This window comes from Spermophilus citellus (genome assembly GCF_964194105.1).
Source record: "Spermophilus citellus genome assembly, chromosome: 15".
Classification (NCBI taxonomy): Eukaryota; Metazoa; Chordata; class Mammalia; order Rodentia; family Sciuridae; genus Spermophilus; species Spermophilus citellus.
The window spans coordinates 70,950,777-70,971,426 of NC_138195.1; the positions used below are offsets into that span (position 1 = coordinate 70,950,777).

The 20,650-nt window shown below is 34.9% G+C and overlaps 1 protein-coding gene across 8 annotated transcripts in view; it reads left to right on the top strand.

Annotated features, from left to right (window-relative positions):
* Nucleotides 1-20,650, top strand: part of BTRC (beta-transducin repeat containing E3 ubiquitin protein ligase) — a 194,340-nt gene that overhangs the window by 93,487 nt on the left and 80,203 nt on the right. For 6 of the 8 annotated variants that reach the window (XM_081267077.1, XM_081267072.1, XM_081267073.1 and 3 more), the window contains one exon: nt 16,984-17,061. The exons of 1 other annotated variant lie outside the window; for it this stretch is intronic. In XM_081267077.1, coding sequence (XP_081123203.1) covers nt 16,984-17,061 — 78 coding nt within the window. Of the gene's footprint in view, nt 1-16,983; nt 17,062-17,469; nt 17,532-20,650 lie in introns of those variants that run through there. One more of the 8 variants, XM_081267079.1, reaches the window with a different exon arrangement.

Consider the following 20,650-nt stretch of genomic DNA (forward strand, 5'->3'; position numbering starts at 1 on the left):
TGGGGGAAATAATATTATTAATTACTATTGATTTCATTCCCTAGAGATGTGGTTTAATAGCAGCCCTAGGAAAGTAGTATATACTTGTGTTCATGTCACTTACAGCTCATCTCAACTGAAAAGACTGCTACACATATTTTAGAGTACTCTGTTTCTTAAATGGTTTTCCTTTCTACCTTTACACTTCCAAAGGAGCAGTGATGATTCTGATACCTCTACATGTAGATTAAAGAAGGGTGAGTAACATTTGTTACAATGCCTCCTATTGGTAGATCATAGATTTTTTTCAATCCTTGTCTCCCCAAGTAGTGCCTACTTGTGGTTTGGGGCTTCTTCTAAGGCTGTCAGTGGGAAAGAGTCTATTGCATACAAGGTATAAAATACTTCTTTAAACAGTCTATTTCTAGAACCTAAATTGTCCTGGGACTAGCTCTTGATATAAAAATTCATAGAAACCTGTTTTTCTCAGAGTGTGGTAACTCCTTGCCATAGTGCTGTAGTGTTAAAATTCACATTGGCCAGGTTGTTCTGTAAATTAAACACTGACAGCTACCCTCAGGGGAACAGCCAATGTATTTATGATGATGTGCTGATTACACAAAATACACTGCAAGCAGAAAACAGCTGCAGAGAACAAACCTCTTAAAAAGAATACAATTACAAATAGCACCCTCAGTATTTCTAGTGGTGAGTGTATAATACAGCATGCTAATGTAGGTTTCTTACTTAGTCTGCCTGAAAACAAAAAAATCTGAAGAAGATAAGTTAAATTATGGTTGAATGCACAACATAGCAGTGAACAAATTTCCTTTCTGAAGAACATGGCTAGGAGTACACAGATTTCAGACGTGGAGTAGTCTCAAGCTCCCCCCCCCCCCCCCCGCCACTTTTCTTAGTAGGTTTTATTAGTGTTTTTCTCATATATAGAAGGGCATGGCCTTGAGGTGATAAGGGTTCTAGACACTTGAAGGATATTTCACGATGAATTGGGCAGGAGGGTATCTAAATTGTGGTTAAAATTTTCTGGTAGAAACTTGATATTTTACAGTTTCAATATCAACATTTCATTTGAAGATACAGCTCTGTATTTTCAGCATTATTAATAGCTTTGAAGATGTTTGCCCTTGGAATTAATAAAAGAAGTCTTGACTCTGTATTTGTGGTAAGGTTTTTGTGATTTCTTAGGTTCTGTTTTTCAGAAGTATGGTGGTTTAGAACTGGAATGGCAGGATGAAGCTTTATTTTTAGGAGAATTTGCCCTCAAGTATATTCCTTTTATACCTGCGTGTTACTGGTCAAATGCATATAGGTTAGAAAAGAAAAAGATTTTAGTTTTCCCTGTTTGAATTTCTCTCTGTTAGAGCTAAGAGTCAGTATCTATAAAATATGTCTCAACTACTGAGCATGCTAGCTTCTGTTTAAATCAGTAGAAAATATGTTGATCTTCCATGACATAAATTTACTCAAGCCAACTGTAAGGTATAGCGGAAGGACATAGTGATTGGAAACAGTTCACTTCACCCGCCTGAAACTAAGAATCAACTCTTCAGTATATGGATCACTGGCATGTAATAATCGACTATTATTGGTCTGTCTGTTGGTCCCTTTTTAAATCAGTTTGGAACCTCCTGGAGTTATTTTCTTGCTCTGCTGACATCAATCCCATGTGGCAGAGGAGTTGTATATAATCGCTTTGGTTTAATCAATAGAATAATTGATAAACCAGATAAGATTTAAACTGATTATAGCCCCAGCAGAATTCCCCAGAGGCCTTGGACTCTCTTAATTTTGACATGTGTGTTGTGTACCCTGAGGATGAAGTGCAGTTTGAATTATCTGTTTTTATTTGCTTAATGACGGGGAGGGTGTTAAAGTCAAATGTTTAATTAACCCAGCAATGGGCTGCGTTGTCACTTACACACAGCTGATTGAGATATCTCATGGAGAATACTGAATAGGAATGATAATGTGGCACTGGGACGGAAGATTGCTTTTTCAGTCCATTTGCTGGGTCACTGCTTTGAATGTCTTATTGGATGAAAGGCATTCAGCCTGGAGAAAAAATTCAGCATTTAAGTACATTTTGTTCTCTTCTCCCCCTCTAACCCCTCCCTGCCCAGAAGTTAACTAAAACAGATATGTTCTAGGTTTAATAAGCCATTCATGTACTAGTAAGAGATCAAAGTAGTTGGTAGCCTCAAGCTACTTAATTTCCTGTGGAACCGGAAAAATCTACTAACCTCTAAGGTATTCTAAATGTGAACTCCTTTGTCCCTCACATCCCCGTCCCTTGCCATTATTGTAGGCTGTGTTGGGTTGCTTGTCTCTTGCCTCTTTCTGTAGTGTTTGCTGGATGAGCAGTTACCTCTAGGGCCATAGGCGAAAAACCTTTTCCCCTTAAAGAAGCAAATTCTCTAGTACATTTTAGTTATTTCATGCAGCTGGCTGCTATTTGGTTGTATTATCTAATCAAATAATGTAGTGAGACTGTTGAACTAAACTATTCAAAGAAATGAAAATTTGGAGTGAAAGTCTTGCTCCTTTTCCTACTGCTATTATATAAACAGTTGGTGCCATGTATATTTCAGCTAGTTGAGAGGCAGTTTGCTTTGTATATGGACTGAAGAACTAGACCAGGATAGCCCTCACTATCAAAAATGCAGTCCAGGCAATTGAAGTTTTAATGACTTGGTGCCCACAAAAAATGAAAACACAGAACCCTGACTAGATTTATAATCAAATGTAAAATTCTTTGAAGTCATATGAACAAAACTTTTAAAAAATTATTGTGACTTTTCCTTTCCTATAGATCTTGGTTTCTTTCTTCTGTCTCACAAAGATCTAACTAGGAATTTACTAATTTTTTTTCTTGGCTTTAGTCATGTGATTTGTATTCCAGAGAGCACAATAGGGGAAAGGATACAAGATTGATTTTTTATGTGTGTCCTCTTGAAAGCATAGTCTGGGGCATGACTACCGGGGTGGGGGTGGAGGTTACAAAGCAATAGCAGCATGCAGCTAGTTTTCAGGCGCAGGTTGGACTTTGCAGGTCAAGGCAGACCAGACGAGTAGCTTATCTTGAGGGACGCAAGTAATAGACCAAATATAGAGCAGCTATTTCAGGAATCATGTAGGTCATTTAATTATCCATTATGATTGAGTGGCTAATGCTCTTTTGGCAATTACATGACCTCTGTTATTCGTGAAAACTTTCCAGGCCCTTGTGAGTCGAATGACCCACCAGTCAGTGCTCTCAGACTTCATTCCACACAGAAGAAAAGGAGATGTTGGGAACCACTGGCATTTAGAAAAGACTCTACTTTCTTTACTGACCACTACCCAGATTGTCCTTTGTACAGTTGTCAGTTATAGGCAACTGATTTTGAAGTCAATCATTTCTTCTTTTGCCTGTAGAAGCAAAAGATTTCCACAAGCGAGAACTTTGGCAGGAAAACCAATTCCAAAGTTGGCTATTACAAAATTTACAATTTTTGTACTGCAAGAACAAATACTATGGTATTAAAATTAATGTTTGCAATCTTTCAAACCAGTCATCCATTATCAAACTCTGAAGTTAATGAAACAATTTTTCAATCCCATAAAACAATAAAATGCTGTTGATGATAGCTAATAACAGATTTTTTTAAAGAGAGAATTTTTTAATATTTATTTATTTATTTATTTTTAGTTTTCAGTGGACACAACATCTTTATTCTATTTTTATGTGGTTGCTGAGGATCGAACCCAGTGCCTTGCGCATGCTAGGCGAGCACGCTACCGCTTGAGCCACATCCCCAGCCCCCTAATAACAGATTTTATGAAAAAATTATGGATTAAAATTGGCACATTGATAAATTTTAACATTTAAATTTCAGTTCTAAAGTGATTATTAAATTAAATTGAATGGGCCATATTAAAATTGAGGTGCTGATCAAAGGCAGAATAACTCAGAAGCATTTGAATTAATGTTTCTCATTTATCTTTCTTTAATCAACAAAGGATCATTAATATTTTCAAAGAATTTTTACCTCCTAACTGATAGAACTTGCTTTTGATAATTGTGGTGGATTATATGATAATTCAGAGAAAGAAGATTCCTTGTGATTCTTTAGATTGAAGACAGCTATGGTTTGGAAAGTAATGATAGCGTAATCTAATTGTAGAATGTCAGAAATGCAAACAAAATTTTGCATAGTTAGTAAAATGGGGAATTAGAGGTATACAGCCATTCTCTAGCATTCCATTAATATGAGACTATAGGCTTAAGAAAAATAATTTTGTTTGAACAAACAAATAAACAAAACATATCCTCTAAGTAGAAACCATTTATAGTAGGGGAAAACATCCATTCAATTGGAGAAAAAGAAAAATCTTTTAAAATCTCTTACCCATCAAAGATCATTGTTTTAAACAACAATGAAATTCTACAAGATTGTTTATCCCCAGGGCAGTAAAATTAGCCCATCTTCCCAAATAAATCTATCAAACTGTTCCTGGTAAAATTCCAAGTTAATCTGATTTGGTCTTATTTTCATTTTGTTGCTTGATAAGATTAACAAATGAAATATTGAAGACATGAATCTGTGTATATGACCTTTGACTCCTTGGAAATAGAAGTCTTCTCACTTAAATTTTAAATCTTTTAGGCCAGTACTACCTTGGTGTATGGTTACTTAGAGATCTATGAAGAATGTAGTCAAAGTGAGTTATGTTAGTTTTCTGGTTTTTTTTTTTTTTAAGTTTTTTTTCCCCTCATTCTAGGTTTTTTTTGTTTTTTTTTTTTAATTTCTGTAGTGGAAATGAGCAGAAAATGAGAAAATAGGATTTACAGTAAAAGCAAAAGTCATAAATTAAACTCAAGAATCCTTACTATCTAGTTAGTCTGCTTAGTATTTTAAGAGGAAAACTAGGCAGAAAAATTGGGATTTGTGTGTGTGTGTGTTCATTAAAGCATCACTTCAAGACATATTGGGCCATGTATTTCAACCTTGGGAACCCAAAATTTGTAAGAATCAGTAAAGGGAATGGTATTTGTAATAATATTAAAGACCTGAAAAGACAATAAGATTATAATTAGTGGAAAAAGGCTACAGGATAATAACAAGACACTAGAATAATACTTTGTTAATAATACAGGAAAAAAATAATGATTAAATAAGGGACAGTTTACAATAGAAATATAAACCTAAACAACAAATCTTAACCTAGCCCAGTCTGATTTTCAGAAATGTACTTAATGGTTTTATTTTTATTCTGAAATGATAGACATTAGAAGATATTACAGCTTATCAAGTTAAAGAAACTTGATTTTCTTTCAAGATATTATTGAATTGTAATAAAATGGTAATACCAAAGTGAGGTAGATATCTAAGGTGAAAAAATCATTTAGGGGGGAAAAAAAAACCCTCAGGAACAATGATGACAGGAGAAACAATTCATTAGGGGGAAAACAAAGAATTTGGCACATATCCTAAGGGTTCTATAGTTCTCAAGCCGATTTTGAGAAATCTGAAAGATCTACATAATGCAGATGTCTTTGAGTTACAAAAATAACCAGATGTCCTTATTAGTGGAAGCAAATGTTTGCCTCTTAATTCACAGAGAACTATATCAGGAACCCTGGATGAAATATTTTCTAGACTGGGCAGCAAAGAAAATTGTGGCATCAAAGGATCTCTCTTAAATATATAATCATGACATCTTGAAGGGGGAAAACATTCTTGATGTTCATATAAATAGATGTGGTTTGGTGACTGCATCATCATGTAAAGCCAGAATAAAATGTAAAATAAATAAATAAATAATACATGTCATAAAATGTAAAAAAAAAAGTTTGACTATAGCTGAAAGAATACATTAGAAGTTTTTTATTTTTAAATCAAGTATTTAGAGCTAAAACCTTTAGTTTCAATGGACTATTGCTTCTGATGCGGAGCATATTAACATAATTACGAACACTTTTATATACTCAGAGTCATTCTAAATTGTTGTTCAAATCTTTGATTAAGAAGTCACAAAGCTGAATATGTTCAGACAGCTGTGCAATCTCTCCTCTTCACAAAACACAGATAACTGTTTTAACTCTTTTAGTGGGATTCCTATATTTATTGTTGCAAATTCACCTTTCTCTTACAGGTAGACTTTAATGACTTGAAATTAACAAAAGCAATACTGCTTTTACCCCTGCCTTGTCATGCCCAAGCCTTGTCACTCCCTAGCCTTGTCATTCCCTGGTGCAGTTCATCTTTTCTGTCCTTCTTATCAGAGCATCTCAGTGCTTAGTTGAGCTTGTTTATCTTAAAAGAGCAGGAGGCAGGCTTTTAGGGAGTAAGCTTCATGTTCCAGTATAACAGTCACCAATGCTGTTTGACTTGAAAAACATTTGATCTCTTACATTAACAGCCCATGTCACTGTAATAGGGACTACAGCTGGGCTGTTGTTCAGTTTTCTATTATTTTAGCTTTAAAATAACTGTTAGTGCTGCTTCAAAATCTCCGTGTATAAAATTGTGTATTGGCTGTACCCCCAGGACTCGTAAGTAAACAAGGTGATATGTGTGGCCAGAGGGAGGATATTTTTTTTGTTGTTTTAAATAATAACTGTCCCTATTTAAAGATGGCTTTTTGTCTGATTCCTGAGGTGTACTGCATGACTTTGCTTGTATAAATTTACAGACCTAGAAATATCTTAAAGCAGGTTTCATTTGTTATTAATGTGTGTGATCAGTAACTATTAATTATGAATTTTCATATTTCCTTGTCTTAATAATGAAGTATTTGGGTTTTGTGAAGCTTATCTTCGAAGATCCTGCACAGTTTCCCTAAGTAAACAGTTTTGTACAACAGTTATTGAATATGGGCAAGCAACAATTTAAGGGGTATGTTTGTTGGACTTAAAATATTAATTGCTTTATTTAAAAATATTTATTTGGTAATTTCTGTATTGGGAATAGTTTAGCAGTTGAATCAGGTAGCAGTATTAAAAGAATAAAAATAAGATTGGTAAGATCCAGCTGATGTTTTCTTTCTCTTTTAGAGTATCTCTTCTTTTAATGGTGGAATGGCAGCTTGTTATAGGAGTATTGGGATGATAATTTTAATCCTTCCTTTCTTCATCCCTCTATTTTCAAGAATATAATTTGTTCTCCCATTCTTATTGTTTTCTGATATGTTATAACGCTACCAGGCTACCCAATAATACTTTCTTCTAATTTAAACTAAAATATATACATCAGCTAGCACAAGCATAATTGGTCGAAAGGCAGCCATCTATCTAGGGAGTTCTTCTAAATACTGAATGTGTCATGTGCTTTGACATGACATATCTGTAATATCTCTGAATACAGAAAGCACTTTCTGTGTTAGCTGTAGGTGTTAAAGCAGTAGTGTGTTTTAAGAATGTGTGCTGTGCAAATTCTGGCTCATGAGGTAATGACAAGTGCTTGCCTGCATAGACAATATATTTTTCCCCTTGAGGTCCCCACACACCTAGCTTCCCTCAAGCTCATCATCTCTGTCAGGTTAATCAATAGGCACCGTATGGCAGAGGGTCAGTAATCAGTGTCATCGTGCCTTTAAATCGTGTTGAAAATTTGCTTAAAGCCTGGGCCAATTAACATCGAGATGATGAATGGATGGGAAGATGGGAAGAGCCTGCCGCTCAGGGGCTTTGTGAGGAGGAGATGCTCAGCTGTTGAGCAGCAGACACCAGCGAGTAAAATCAGCCATTCATGTGAGCTCAGTCCACCCACTCTTAATGATAATGTCAATCTAGCAAAATATATACACATTGGAGTTGTCACGAGTTCATAAATCAAAGGAGTTTGTCAAAGGCATTCAGATTAACGAGGCAGCAGCAATAACAAGTCAAATTTGCATAGAGAATTGCTCGAATCTCAGTAAATTATGATCCTGTTTTTCATTTGATTATTTGCTAATGTCTCAAGAGGGAGAATGATTATATTAGCATGCAAAATCTACTCTAGAAGTAGAAATCTGAGGTATAGAAGACCAGCACACTATGACAATTAATCAGTTTCTGCATACTAGCATAAATGCACAAGGCCCAGAAATGAACTTCTTTTTTATTATTATTTCTCCTTGCTACTGATCCAAATGGTTCAGCTTGACAGAGACTTTATATTGCTTTAACAGTGTTCAGAATTGTGCCTGCAGGCAAGACATAGTTATGCAGCTATAACCAACCTATCCATCTGCCAACCAGATTGGAATTCTCCTATCCAAGGCTTCCATTAACCCCCACTGACAGCTCCAAACAGGATTAAGAATTTGGAAGCATAAAAAATAGTTGTTCTTTGCAAATATACACAGTCCCTTTGCATTTTGAGAAAGGCTGCATCTGTAGTGTTTTATAATTAGTGTTGGACAATGTAGCAGGGGGAGAAATCGACTTGGCAGTTTTTTACTTCTGTCTCAGGGAGTAAAGCAGTACTAATGGAAGTCCTGTTTGGTTGCTCCAGTGAGGGCTTTCCATTCTGTCTGGTTCCTAGCACTGTACAAGGATTAGTATATCACTAGAAATTAGCACTCCTTGAAAGCTTTAACTGGTGGATCTGTTGAAGTTTAGCAGTATATAGGGAGGCTTTGATGTGGCTGTGGTTTAATAGAGTATGTCAAATGATAAACGTGCCAGAGAAGTAGTGTGCATGAAAACATGCAGAGAATATTACCTTATGAGGACACTTTAGATTTTCCCCCAAACTAGTCCTTTAATAGGATTTTTCAGTCAGCTTCTGAACTTAAATGATCTAAATTTTCCCATTGTATTCTAGAAGGATTAATTAAAATTGTTTAGATGCGTGTGCGCACACACATACACACGGTGTACACACACCCACTTTCATTGAAGAGTTTGAATGATTTTATTCAGGTAGCTAAATTACCTTTTAACCTTGTAAAGGAATAATTGTTACTATTTTTGAATATTGCAAATCATGTGTATTTGGAGGCAGTAATTGGCTCCAAGTCTCATAACGAGTTGAGAAAAGCATTAATCTGGTTATTAACTTATCAGTAAAGCTCACTATATGGTGTTTGCAACTAGTTGGTAGAAATTGGTCCCAAGATTTTTTTTTCTTGCCATTCTATATGATGATGAGCAATTGATTCCATTTTTAAAATGGGTTCAAAATCAGGGTTATAATTATCTGCTTTACTAAAATGATAAGATTATCCCAGTCACAGAATTCTTTGCATTCTCCCAGTGAAGAATGGCATAGGTGGAAAATGTTACTTCTAGATGTCTATTTAAACAGGTTCAGACTCTGTTATACCATCCAACCTTGAACAAGATGCTCACTGCAAGATTATTATAAGTCATTATGAGTGGCTTGACTTTTCATCACTGGGTAAATTAGGTTTTCATTTGATTATATAATCTTAATTATCCATATTATCAGGAATTGTGTATTCAAATAGATAACAGAAAATAGTTAAATAAACCATTAGACTAGATCTTGGAGAATACTCCCCCAGCTATTATCCTGCATTTTGTTGCCATCCACACATCTTTATTTCTTCTTATGTGCCCAAAACAACCCCCTAAGCCCCCCACCCAAAATTCTGAAAAGTTAGATTGCTTTGGTTATCCACAGATCTTTTCCTACTTAATCAAGGACTGGCAAGCTTTTTCTATAAAGAGCCAGTGGACTGTAGGATATCTGTTGTGAGCACTGGGCTATTGTAGTATGAAAGCAGCCATAGACAAAAGGTAAATGAATGGGTGTGGCTGTGTGCCAAGAAAACTTCATTTGCAAAAATATGCCACAGGCTAGAGCTTGCTAACTTCTGCTTTAAATGATCACACTGGCACTATAAGTAGTAGGACAGTAGGACTGTAATTGGGCAATCACTGAAATTTCTCTGCTATGAAAGGCATTTTTAAGTTAACTGGACTGTGGGTGTAAGGTTTGAATTATTTATTGAGCATCTGTTGTCTGTAATGATGTAATGTATTGGCAGGAAGAGGGAGCTATAACACTTTTACAAATAAGTTTTCATTCTTATTAATTAGTTGAGTTATGTTGCAAAAATGTATGCAACTAATGCCAAATTGTATGAATCGAGATAAAATGTTAAGGAACTTCTAATAGAATAAGGTGGAGTGATTGGTTTCTTAGGAAAAATGACTGTTGAACCTCATTTTAACATTGTAAATAATCATCAATTGAACTGGACTAGAATTAAGGATCCTTCTCCTCTGAAAGTTTCAAAAGCCTATCACATGTTTGTGAGACTTAACTATGGCAGAAATATATGTTAAGAGAAATAACTTTGTATGATGTGGCAGAAAATTCTGGAAGGTCCTGAAAACCAGGCCTAGAAGTAAGAATTTAATTTCATGGAAACAAAGAAAGAAGTCACTAAAAAAATTTTCTGGGGAAAAAATAAAAAGACCAACATGACATTTAGTGGTGTTTAAGAAAAAATAATCTGGCAATAGCATTCAATCCAACAAACATTTTAAAAATTTACATTCTCTAATTTTGTTTTGAGCTACTGGGCTATGACAGTGAAAAAGAAACTCTCCCTCCCTTGAAGGAACTGCAGGATGGGGGTAGAAAACATGTTCATGTAAAGGTATGACATAAAGATAGATATATACAAAGAGTAAGTGCAAAAATAAAGTGTTAATTCAGATAAATTCCAAATAGGGGTTGAGGGTGGGGATGGGGAGGAAGCATAGGCTTCTCAGAACAGGTCTCATTTTAGTTGACTTGAACCAGAATTTTAGTAGGTGAAGAGGTTGGGAAATAAGGCTGAAGGGAACAGAATTAGCAAAAGTACAAGGATAAGAAAATTGCTCTTCTTTTTTGGGTGAATGATGCTGAATGTCATGTAAATGGTGCAGACACTTTGATGCAGAGTTAGGTTTCTCTAGATTATGAATGTTATACTGCATGAGAAGCTTGGTTCCATTCCCAGCACAAAAAAGTAGTAGGTAGTACTAGTAGTAATTGTTGTTTGGGTTTGTCCTGTAGATGTCAGGAAGCTGAAAAAGGTTTTGGAGCAGGAAAGTAACCTTTTTTTTTTCTGTATTTTTTTTATTGGTGCATTATGAAGTAACCTTTTTAGAATGACAATTCTGGCAGTAGTGTTTAGATTATGACAGATATAGATTTAGGCAAAAATGTCAAAAGGTTGTAATACCAATAGCATTGGTAAGAGGTATTGGGGGTCTAGACAAGAGGGGAAGCAGTGGAAATGTAAAATTAGGGTCAGATATATCAAAATAGATGATTAAAAGGAAAATTTATAGACTGGAAATTGGTTAGAATAATGTTCAAAGAAAAAGAGATTGATTAAAAACCAACTCTGAAAACTTTAAAGTCTGGAATAAAAACAAAAGCCTGAAGAAAAGGAGCTGACCTAGAAGTAGGTGAGAATGGCAAAAGAATGCTTTAAATTTGGATGTGTTGATTTTGAAATAGTTGATTTTGAAATTTTTATCTGAATACTTTTAAAATGCAATTACTTTTTCTTAATTCATTCCAGGCTAACTTCTGAGAATATTTCATCCAAAATACATCCCTGAGATCTTATGCATGAGTATTTCATTTTCTTAATTACTCTATCTAAACCTCTGTTCCCATGTCTGCCAGTGTTACAACCTGAAAGCTTCCAATTTGAAATTAGATTCACAGGTGCCAGTGAGACTTTTATTCTGCCTCTTTTAATTCTAAATTAGTAAACTAGACTAAAAAAAAAAAAACTATTGAGCTGGAAATGTTGGCATATATCTATAATCCCAGAGACTCAGGAGTCTTGAGGCAGGAGGATCACAAGTTCAAGATCTTGGGGCTGAGGCTGTAGCACAGTGGTGAAGTGCTTTCCTCACATGGATGAGGTGCTGGGTTCAACCCTCAGCACCACATAAAAATAAATAAAGATACTGTGTGTTCATATACAACTAAATAAATGTTTAAAAAAAAAGTTTGATGGGGCTGGAATTGTGGCTCAGTGGTAGAGCACTTGCCTAGCATGCATGAGGCACTGGGTTCTATCCTGGCACCACATAAAAATAAACAAAGGTATTGTGTCCATCTACAACAACAAAAAAGTTCGAGATCAGCCCCAGCAATTTAGTAAAAAAAGGGTTATAGCTCAGTAGTAAAGTGCTCCAGGGTTCAATTTTCAGTACCAAAAAACAAACAACAACAAATTTGAATTAATATAAAAAGTAACAAGTTAAGAGAATCTTTTTCAGAAATATTTTAATATACTGGTGCTGTTTATAGAATGTTGTTACTCCAGAACTACCACCACTTTCTGCAAATTATTTCCTATTATGAAACACTACAAGTATTGGAAATGAGTTTTTCTCAGCGGTCAAGTTTTCTGAGTTAGTTTTAATTTAATAAAATTTTATTTCCCCCTAAAATTTATTTTTCACTTTTCTAACTACTCCCTCCTGTTTCTTCACATATTTTATTCTAGATTCAACCTATTTAATTTAATTTTTATTTTGAGATAATTTCAGATTTATAGAAAAGCGAAAGAATAGTAAAAAAAGAATCCCCTTATATCCTTTACCAATTCACCTAATGGCAACACATTATCACAATTGCATATCTCACATATATCCATTTACTTATAATTTTTGAACCTTTTGAGAGTTAACAGACATAATATTTCTCTACCCCTAAATGTTTTAATGCATGTTTTTTAAAAACAAGGACATAGTTTTAAAGAACTGTACTACAAATTATCAAAATCAGGAAATCAAATGCAGTGGAATATTACCTGGCAATAAAAGGGAAAGAAATACTAATTTATGTAACAACATAACTAGATCTCCAATATTTTGTAGTAAGTAAAAGGAAAAAAAAGGGAAAGAAAAGAAAAAAAAACCCAGTTTCAACAGGTTATACACTGTATGACATTCTGGAAAAGGCCAAATTAAGGAGATTAAAAAAAAAAAAGTGGTTTTCAGTGGGAAATGGGTTCAGTATAAAGGCAGGAGCCTTTATACTGATAAAATTCGTTCATAGTTTAAGTATGGTATAGACAACTTTATGCTTGTGTCAAAATTCACAGAATCATACATCAAAAAGTGAATTTTCCTATTTGTAAATTTCCCTCCAGTACTAGAAATTGAACCCAGGCATGCTCTACACTGAGATCATCTCCAACCTTTTTTTTTTTTTAATCTTATTTTTAGACAGGGTCTTGCTGACTCACTCAGACTGACCTTGAACTTGTGATCCTCCTGCCTCAGTTTCTCTAGTAGCTGGGATTATAGGCTTGTGCCGGCTCCTATGTATATTTTTAGAAGTGGGAAAGCAGCGCTTGTCTAGCTCATATGAGGCACTGGGTTTGGTCCTTCTTAGCACCACATAAAAATAAATAAGGATATTTTTTTAAGAAGAAGCGGGAAGGGGCTGCGACTGTGGCTAAGTAGTAGAGTGCTCACCTAGCATTCATGAGGCACTGGGTTCGATCCTCAGCACCACATAAATATAAAAATAAAGATATTGTGTCCACCCAAAACTTAAAAAAAAAGTGGGAAAACAATTTGAAATTTAATATTGACAGATTTAATGTTATTAGCACATTTATACACCTTATTCACATTTTTCTAATTATCCCAATAATGTTCTTTTTTGTAGAGAAAAACTCAAATCACAATTAACATTAGTCATCATGTGTCATGGTTTCTTGTAATCTGAACAGTTACTTTTTCTTTGTATCTTATGACCTTGACATTTTTTGTTCAGAGTAGATTGATAATTTTGTAGGATGGCCTTCAGTTTGGGTTAGTCTGATGTTTTCTTATGAGTAAATTTAGGTTTTGTAGTTTTGACAAGGGGTATCTCAAAAGTAATGATATGTTATTCTCAGTATATCATTTAAGAGGCACATAATGTTAAGGGGTGTCTGCAAGATTTTTCCACTATAAGGTTACTGTTTTAACCTTTGTGAATATTAAGTATCTTACAGAGAAATATTTTGAGATAATGCAACAGTCCTGCTAACTTATCAGATTTTCACTTGCTGACTTCTGCATCTCTTGATGATGATGATGATCCCACCTGGCCCTGGCCCTTTTTAGTACTAGGGATTGAATCCAGGGCCTTGGGCATGCTAGGAAAATGTTCTGCCACTGAGTTACACCCCCAGCCTCTTTTTTTTTTTTTTAAGTTGTAAATGTACACAACACCTTTATTTATTTATTTTTTTAATGTGGTGCTGAGGATCGAACCTAGTGCCTTCTACATTCGAGGCAAGCTCTCTACCATTGAGCTACAACCCCAGCCCAATCCCCAGCCCTTTTAATTTCTTTTTTTCTTTTTTTTTTTTTTGGCACCAGGGATTGAACTCAGGAGCACTTGACCACTGAGCCACATCCCCAGCCCCTTTTTTGTATTTTATTTAGAGACAGGGTATCACTGAGTTGCTTAGCACCTTGCTTTTTACTGAGGCTGGCTTTGAACTCATGATTCTCCTGCCTCAGCCTCTGAGCTGTTAGGATTACAGACATGTGCCACTGTGCCCAACTTAATTTCATCTTTTTAAAAATATTTTTTAGTTGTAGATGAGCAAAATAACTTTCTTTTCTTTCTTCCTTTTGAACCCAGTGCCTCGCACATGCTAGGCAAGTGTTCTACCAATGAGCCACAAACCCAGACCCTTAATTTCATTTTGAGACAGGGTCTCACCAAGTTGCCCACAATCACCTAGAACTTGTGATACTCCTACCTCAGCCTCCCAAGTTGCTGGGCTCACAGATGTGCAACATCACATTCAACAATGATGATTCTTGCCTGCACCATCTAGTTATCCTTAAATAGAATTTATTGGATATAATTGAGCTTGTTGATCCAGAGCAATTAAGCACATTTCTTATTGGGTTTCCTCATAGATAAGAATGCAATCATTGTATTGCTGAGGTCTCCTGAGTGATGTTGGAGAGCCTCTGAGGGCCACCCAGGCAACCACTTTGGTACGATGACTATTTCATCATTCCCACTACTCTTAAGACTAGAATTCTTTACCCGTTTTCACTGGCATTCAGCATTTCCTCTTCAGTATTAGAAGGATATCTATTCCTTGCCCCTGGTGCCTAGTTTAACATCCCTGCCTGTCTTATGTAACAACAGCTTTGGATTTTTTTGTTTAATTTTTCATGATGGTAGAAAAAAGTTGGTTAATCTGTCTAAAAAAAACTGTCACAATGTTTGTGAGTTTTCTTTTTCCTCTTGGCTAAGAGTTATTTTTAACACTACAACCTAGTTTCCTCATTTGTCATGCTTTATTGTTATTAACTCAACTATCTCCCCCGCTCCCCTTTTATTTTGGTATTAGGGTTTGAACCCAGAAGTGCTTTACCACAGATCCACACCCCCATCCCCAGTGACACAGTCTCACTAAGTTGCTTAGGGCCTTTCTCAGTTGCTGAGGCTGTCCTTGTACTTGAGATCTCTTACCTCAGCCTCCAAAGTTACTGAGATTATAGGTGTGTAGCACTATCCCCGGACCTTTCCCCAATTTTTGGCAAAAGTTCTCATTCCTTTTCTTTCTTTTCTAAAATGAGGAGGGTAATAATTTAGAACTCTGAAGTTCTTGCTTCTTTGATCCTTTGCTTATAGCCTATTTTTCTTCTTTGTCTTAATTTTAGCATCTCTTAATCATCAAGTTAAATCTTATAAAGATTTCTGCCCAAAAGAAATACTTTGGGGTTCTGATCTGTCATGCCAACTAAAGGCAATGAACAAAGCACACAGATGTTAGCCACAGTAGTGAAGTTTCTGAGAGAGCCTTAGGTAACAGTGCATTTTTCATCTTTTACTACCTTTAAAAGTGTAATATCTGGGGATGGAGCTTTTTAAAAATATTTTTTAGTTGTAGATGAACACAATGTCAGTGGTAGAACACTCATCTAGCACGAGTGAGGCACTGGGTTCGATCCTCAGCACCAAATAAATAAATACAATAAAGGTATTGTATCCATCTATAACTAAAACTATTTTTTAAAAAAAGTGTAATATCTGATACAAGCAAAAAAGTATAACTTATATGTAGGTTTAAGACGCAGTAATGATTATATAATAATTATTATTTCATACATGCATGAAAATTTTCAGGTAAATACTTATGGGTTGTATAATTTCTGGACCTAAAAATAAGCTAACTCCCCAGTCAGAATGTGACAACTATATGTAATATAATAAATACATTAACTTCAAGTTTTAAAATATTAATGTTGCAAATGTAGTTGCAGAAAATAGAATTCAAGTAATAAATAATTTGTTTTTCTTGAATTTACCTTGAGATAGTGGTTTACATTATGTCAATTAGCAGATTTTTAGCACTTTTTGGACTCATTTTTTTACTTGGGACTATTATTTCACCCTACTTAGTTATACAAATCTGATTGACATTTTAGATTCGTAACTACTATTTGAGGTGAGAGTGTCAAGAAAGGACTCTAATCCTAAACCACTGACTAAATATTGTTTTGTGTTAAGAGTTGTGCTACTTAATTGACAATAAGCAAATATGAGAAGAAGCAGAAGAAAAAACTGTTTTTTGGGATCCATACTTGGAGATTTGTACTAACCAAACATATACAATAGCTGGGAACTAGTTATTTAAAAGAGTGTTAATTATTGTGGTTTAACTTGTTATCAACTAAGTGTGGACTGGAACTTCTTTGTGTCCAGTGTCAACTTGTGTCAAAGGATGATTAAACTGGACTTCCAATTGATGTGATCTTCTGGGCAATGCTTAAACATAGATGAAATATTTTCTACCCAGATTCCTGCTTACATTTTTTTATATACATGGGCATGTATTTTCCTATACATATATGTATGTCTATATGTATATAAATCTTAAAATGAATAAATGCATAAAATATACATGACATTCTAGCTTACAGAATTAGAAATGTAATTCAGTTTACTTCCACAGAATAAGATTGAAAATAATGAGAACTGAATTAAAGCTTACTTTCTTTCACAGAATTCCTCAGAGAGAGAAGACTGTAATAATGGTGAACCCCCTAGGAAGATAATACCAGAGAAGAATTCACTTAGACAGGTATGAAATTCAGTCTTACTTAAAAAATCAAAAGCTATCAGCAGACAGGAAGTCCTTGATTTGCCGTTCTTTAAACATTGGAGCTTAAGTTAAGAGTCTTATACTCTGAATTTGATCTGGCCATAGCCATCTGTCAGGTAATATTATGTACAATCACTTAAAAAAATCCTAAGTGCAAAAGTAAAAGATAGTCAGTTGGTTATATGTAGTTAATGTTAAAATCAAAGAAACGGAGTCCTGTTCAGGAAAAATTAAGCACTTCTTAAGTACAGACGGTAGAATAATTGACTCTAAATCTTATTTTCCTGTTAAGATTTTAATACTTTTTTAAAGTTAATTACCAAAATAGATCTGCTTGTAATTAAGTTAGCTTGAGCAATATATTGTTTGCTTTTTCTAGAAGTAAAGGCCACTATCGATGATTTCTTTGAAAATTTTTTTGTTCACTGCTGTGTCCCTACCTCCAAAAGGTAGTATGTTTTACTTGTGAATGTTCAATTCTGTGGTGCTCTTTCTTTAAAAAATAAAATGTCTAAAATACTGGCCAAAAGAAAATTTCCTTCTCACTACCTATAGCAACCTCTAACATCGTCCTCACTAATTGAAAACAAAAACAAGTTCTTTAAGTATTGCCAAAAAATAAAAATGCCATCTATTTTTTATATAAAATTGGATAAGATGAGGACCAACAATAATAAAAATAATTTTAAGGTACTTGCATTTAAGGCATTATAGGACAGAGGGGAAGACACCTAATATTTGTTGAGCACCCACAACAAACATGATACTTACCTAATTCTCATAGTAACCCTGTAAAGTTGTTGGATATGATGTGATTTCCAGTTTATAGACGAGGAAAATGGAACCTTGGCAAGGTTAAATGACTGTTGTGAGTCAGTGATTTGAAACTCAGACCTCACTGATGGTAGAGTGTTTCTACTTCTGCTTTCTGACTGCTGTTTTTTCATAGTGTTAATTTAGAGGGAACATATTAGAATCAAGACACAGTCATTTTTTATTTGCTATATGTTAACTTTTTTTTTTTTTTGAGCAGGCACTTTTTCCTTCTTTATAAAATAATTGTTTTACATGGAATTGAGTCAGTTCAGGAAGCTTTGTAAACAAACAAACCAAATGATCAGTAATTGATGTTGATACAGTTACAGTTTTAACTATTTGGAATTTATTTAAGTCAATAGAACAGTATTGAATAAAGTAAATTGGGAGGTGGGAACACTGCCCACTATACAGGAACAACCATCAGAAAACAATGACACGACAAAAAGTTTTGGCAACTTTATTTAAGCTAACAAACGAATTTTCACTCTGCAAAGTTATAAATTAATTTTAATAGGCTGATCCAGATGGTCCATTTGGAAAATGGATAGGCTGATCTGTTGAAAATTAAACTAAATTTATCTCTCTCATACTTCAAACTGAAGCAAGAGAGAGAATCGTGCCTATTAAGTCCAGCACATACAGATGGACCAGCAGGTCACACATGGGACTAATCTGATTCATTTTAAAAATAAATGCATACATTATTGAATCATTTTCTACTAGCAAGATCTGTTCTATGTAGTATATGAAAGAGATTTAGTGTTGTTTTTTCTATTGCTGTTTTAGAAGGTTCTCTTCATCCCCGCCACTTTAATTTAACAGCCCTTTTTTTTCCCTCTAGTGCTCCAAAATGATTTTTCTAATATCTGTCATTCAGTGTTGAGATCCAAGCTCAGGAGATTAATTAGGTCATGAGGCTTTTCGCCCTCCCTTCTTTGTCAAGGGTTTTATCTCTATTCTCTTTGTGAAGAGCATGAACTCAATGTTCTTGGAAAGAGAAATGGCCTTTAGAAACAGGGAAGTAGGAGATCCTCCAGGGGCCCTCAGAGTCTTTTAGCTTCTGGGTGTTTTAACAGCCCCATGAATGCAGATTTGTAAATTTATTGCAGTGCCATCTGGTTTTTTGCTCGAACCAGATTACTGTTGGCTTGTGTCTGTCTATTGTGGTGGTCACTCCCTAGGAGCTTGCCCTCTCAATCTTAGGGAAGAGTGATGAATAGCAGGGGTCAATAGAAATGGGTCACAGGGCAGCTGTCCAGGACTGCCCTGAACTTGATTACCCCATTGCTGATTTTTTTTTTTAAGAAGGACATAATATATAAGCTGTTTAAACTTCTCCTTTTCTTTATCGGGTATGACAATAAGGAAGTGCCATTTGCCATCTCCCCCCACTCCACAGTAGTCATATTATATAGACAAAAAAAAAAATTAAGGCCACCTTATACCTAGTGTTGATATAAGTAAGGTTTGTATCATGTGAGCCAGTCTCTTGAGATTATTTTACAGGTGTTTCTAATGGGATTTCAGGAATTCTCCCACCATTGATTATAAAAAGTTCAGTTATGTTCTAACAATTTAGTATTGTTTTAAACTAATTTCTAGTTTCCATATGTTATTCTAAAGTGGAGTTTTGCCATTGTTGTTAAGAAACAACAGTGAAGAACTATAAAATATTGGAGGAGCTAAAAGAAAAGTTAATCACTAGAGTTCTTACATATATTAAAAGAATAATAACAGGATATTACAAACAACTATGCCAGAAATATGACAACTGAGATGAAATAGACAAACTCCTTGAAAATACAACCTAAAACTAACACAATATGATACAAAATTTGAGTAGCCCTGTATCTATTACATTGAATTAATTATCAAAATGCTCATGTGGCTTCACTGGTGATTTCAACTGACATTTAAGGAAGAAATAATAACAATCTTTATAGAAAAACCTTTTCTGAAAAATAGAGCAGGAGAGAAAATTTCCTGATTTGTATTATAAAACCACCATAATAGTAATTCCAAAAACCTGACAGATATTACCAGAAAAGGAAATGAAGGAGAAAGTTGGGAGATGTGACTCCCTGTGTTTCCAAGTCATTTTGTACACCTGCTTTTCCATTTCATTTTCAGGAATAGGGGGAGGGAGGGGAGTAAAGCAGTGCATCCTAGTGAAGAAAGTCAATTTTCTTAGTATCAGAATAATCTTCTCATCTCTTGGTATTAAGTATAAACTTTTACTTTAAGGATGTTCAAAGCAAATACAGTTTTCTTTTACTCCTAAAATGTGAAGCCAAAGAAACCACATCTACTGTTTTCATAGCTTTTATTCATATCTGTTATGGAGGGCAAAGGCCTTGCAAGGGCACATGAAAGTACTCATTACTTTTTGAAAATGTAGCATTACAACATGCAACTCCTTTGCTTCACATTGGTGCTAATAGGATCTGTCAGCCCAGCCTTTCTCTGTAATTGAGTAAATTGTGATGCTGTCTAATCCTTCTTCCAAACCCCATTCCCTTTGTGTATGTGTCCACTTTCCATCCTGAGAACGTGGGCAGTGATAAATAAAGCATTGAGTAGAGCTCTCTCAACTCTTTGAAAGCAGCATGATGCCAGCCCTCTAGATATATTTCTTTAAGTGTTTACGTTTTTCTGTATTCTTTCTCTTGTGTAGCTGGAACCCTGGGGATGCAAAGCCATGAGAGAGGCCAAGAAGCTAACAAAGTAGCTGTCTCCCTTGTTAGCTTGT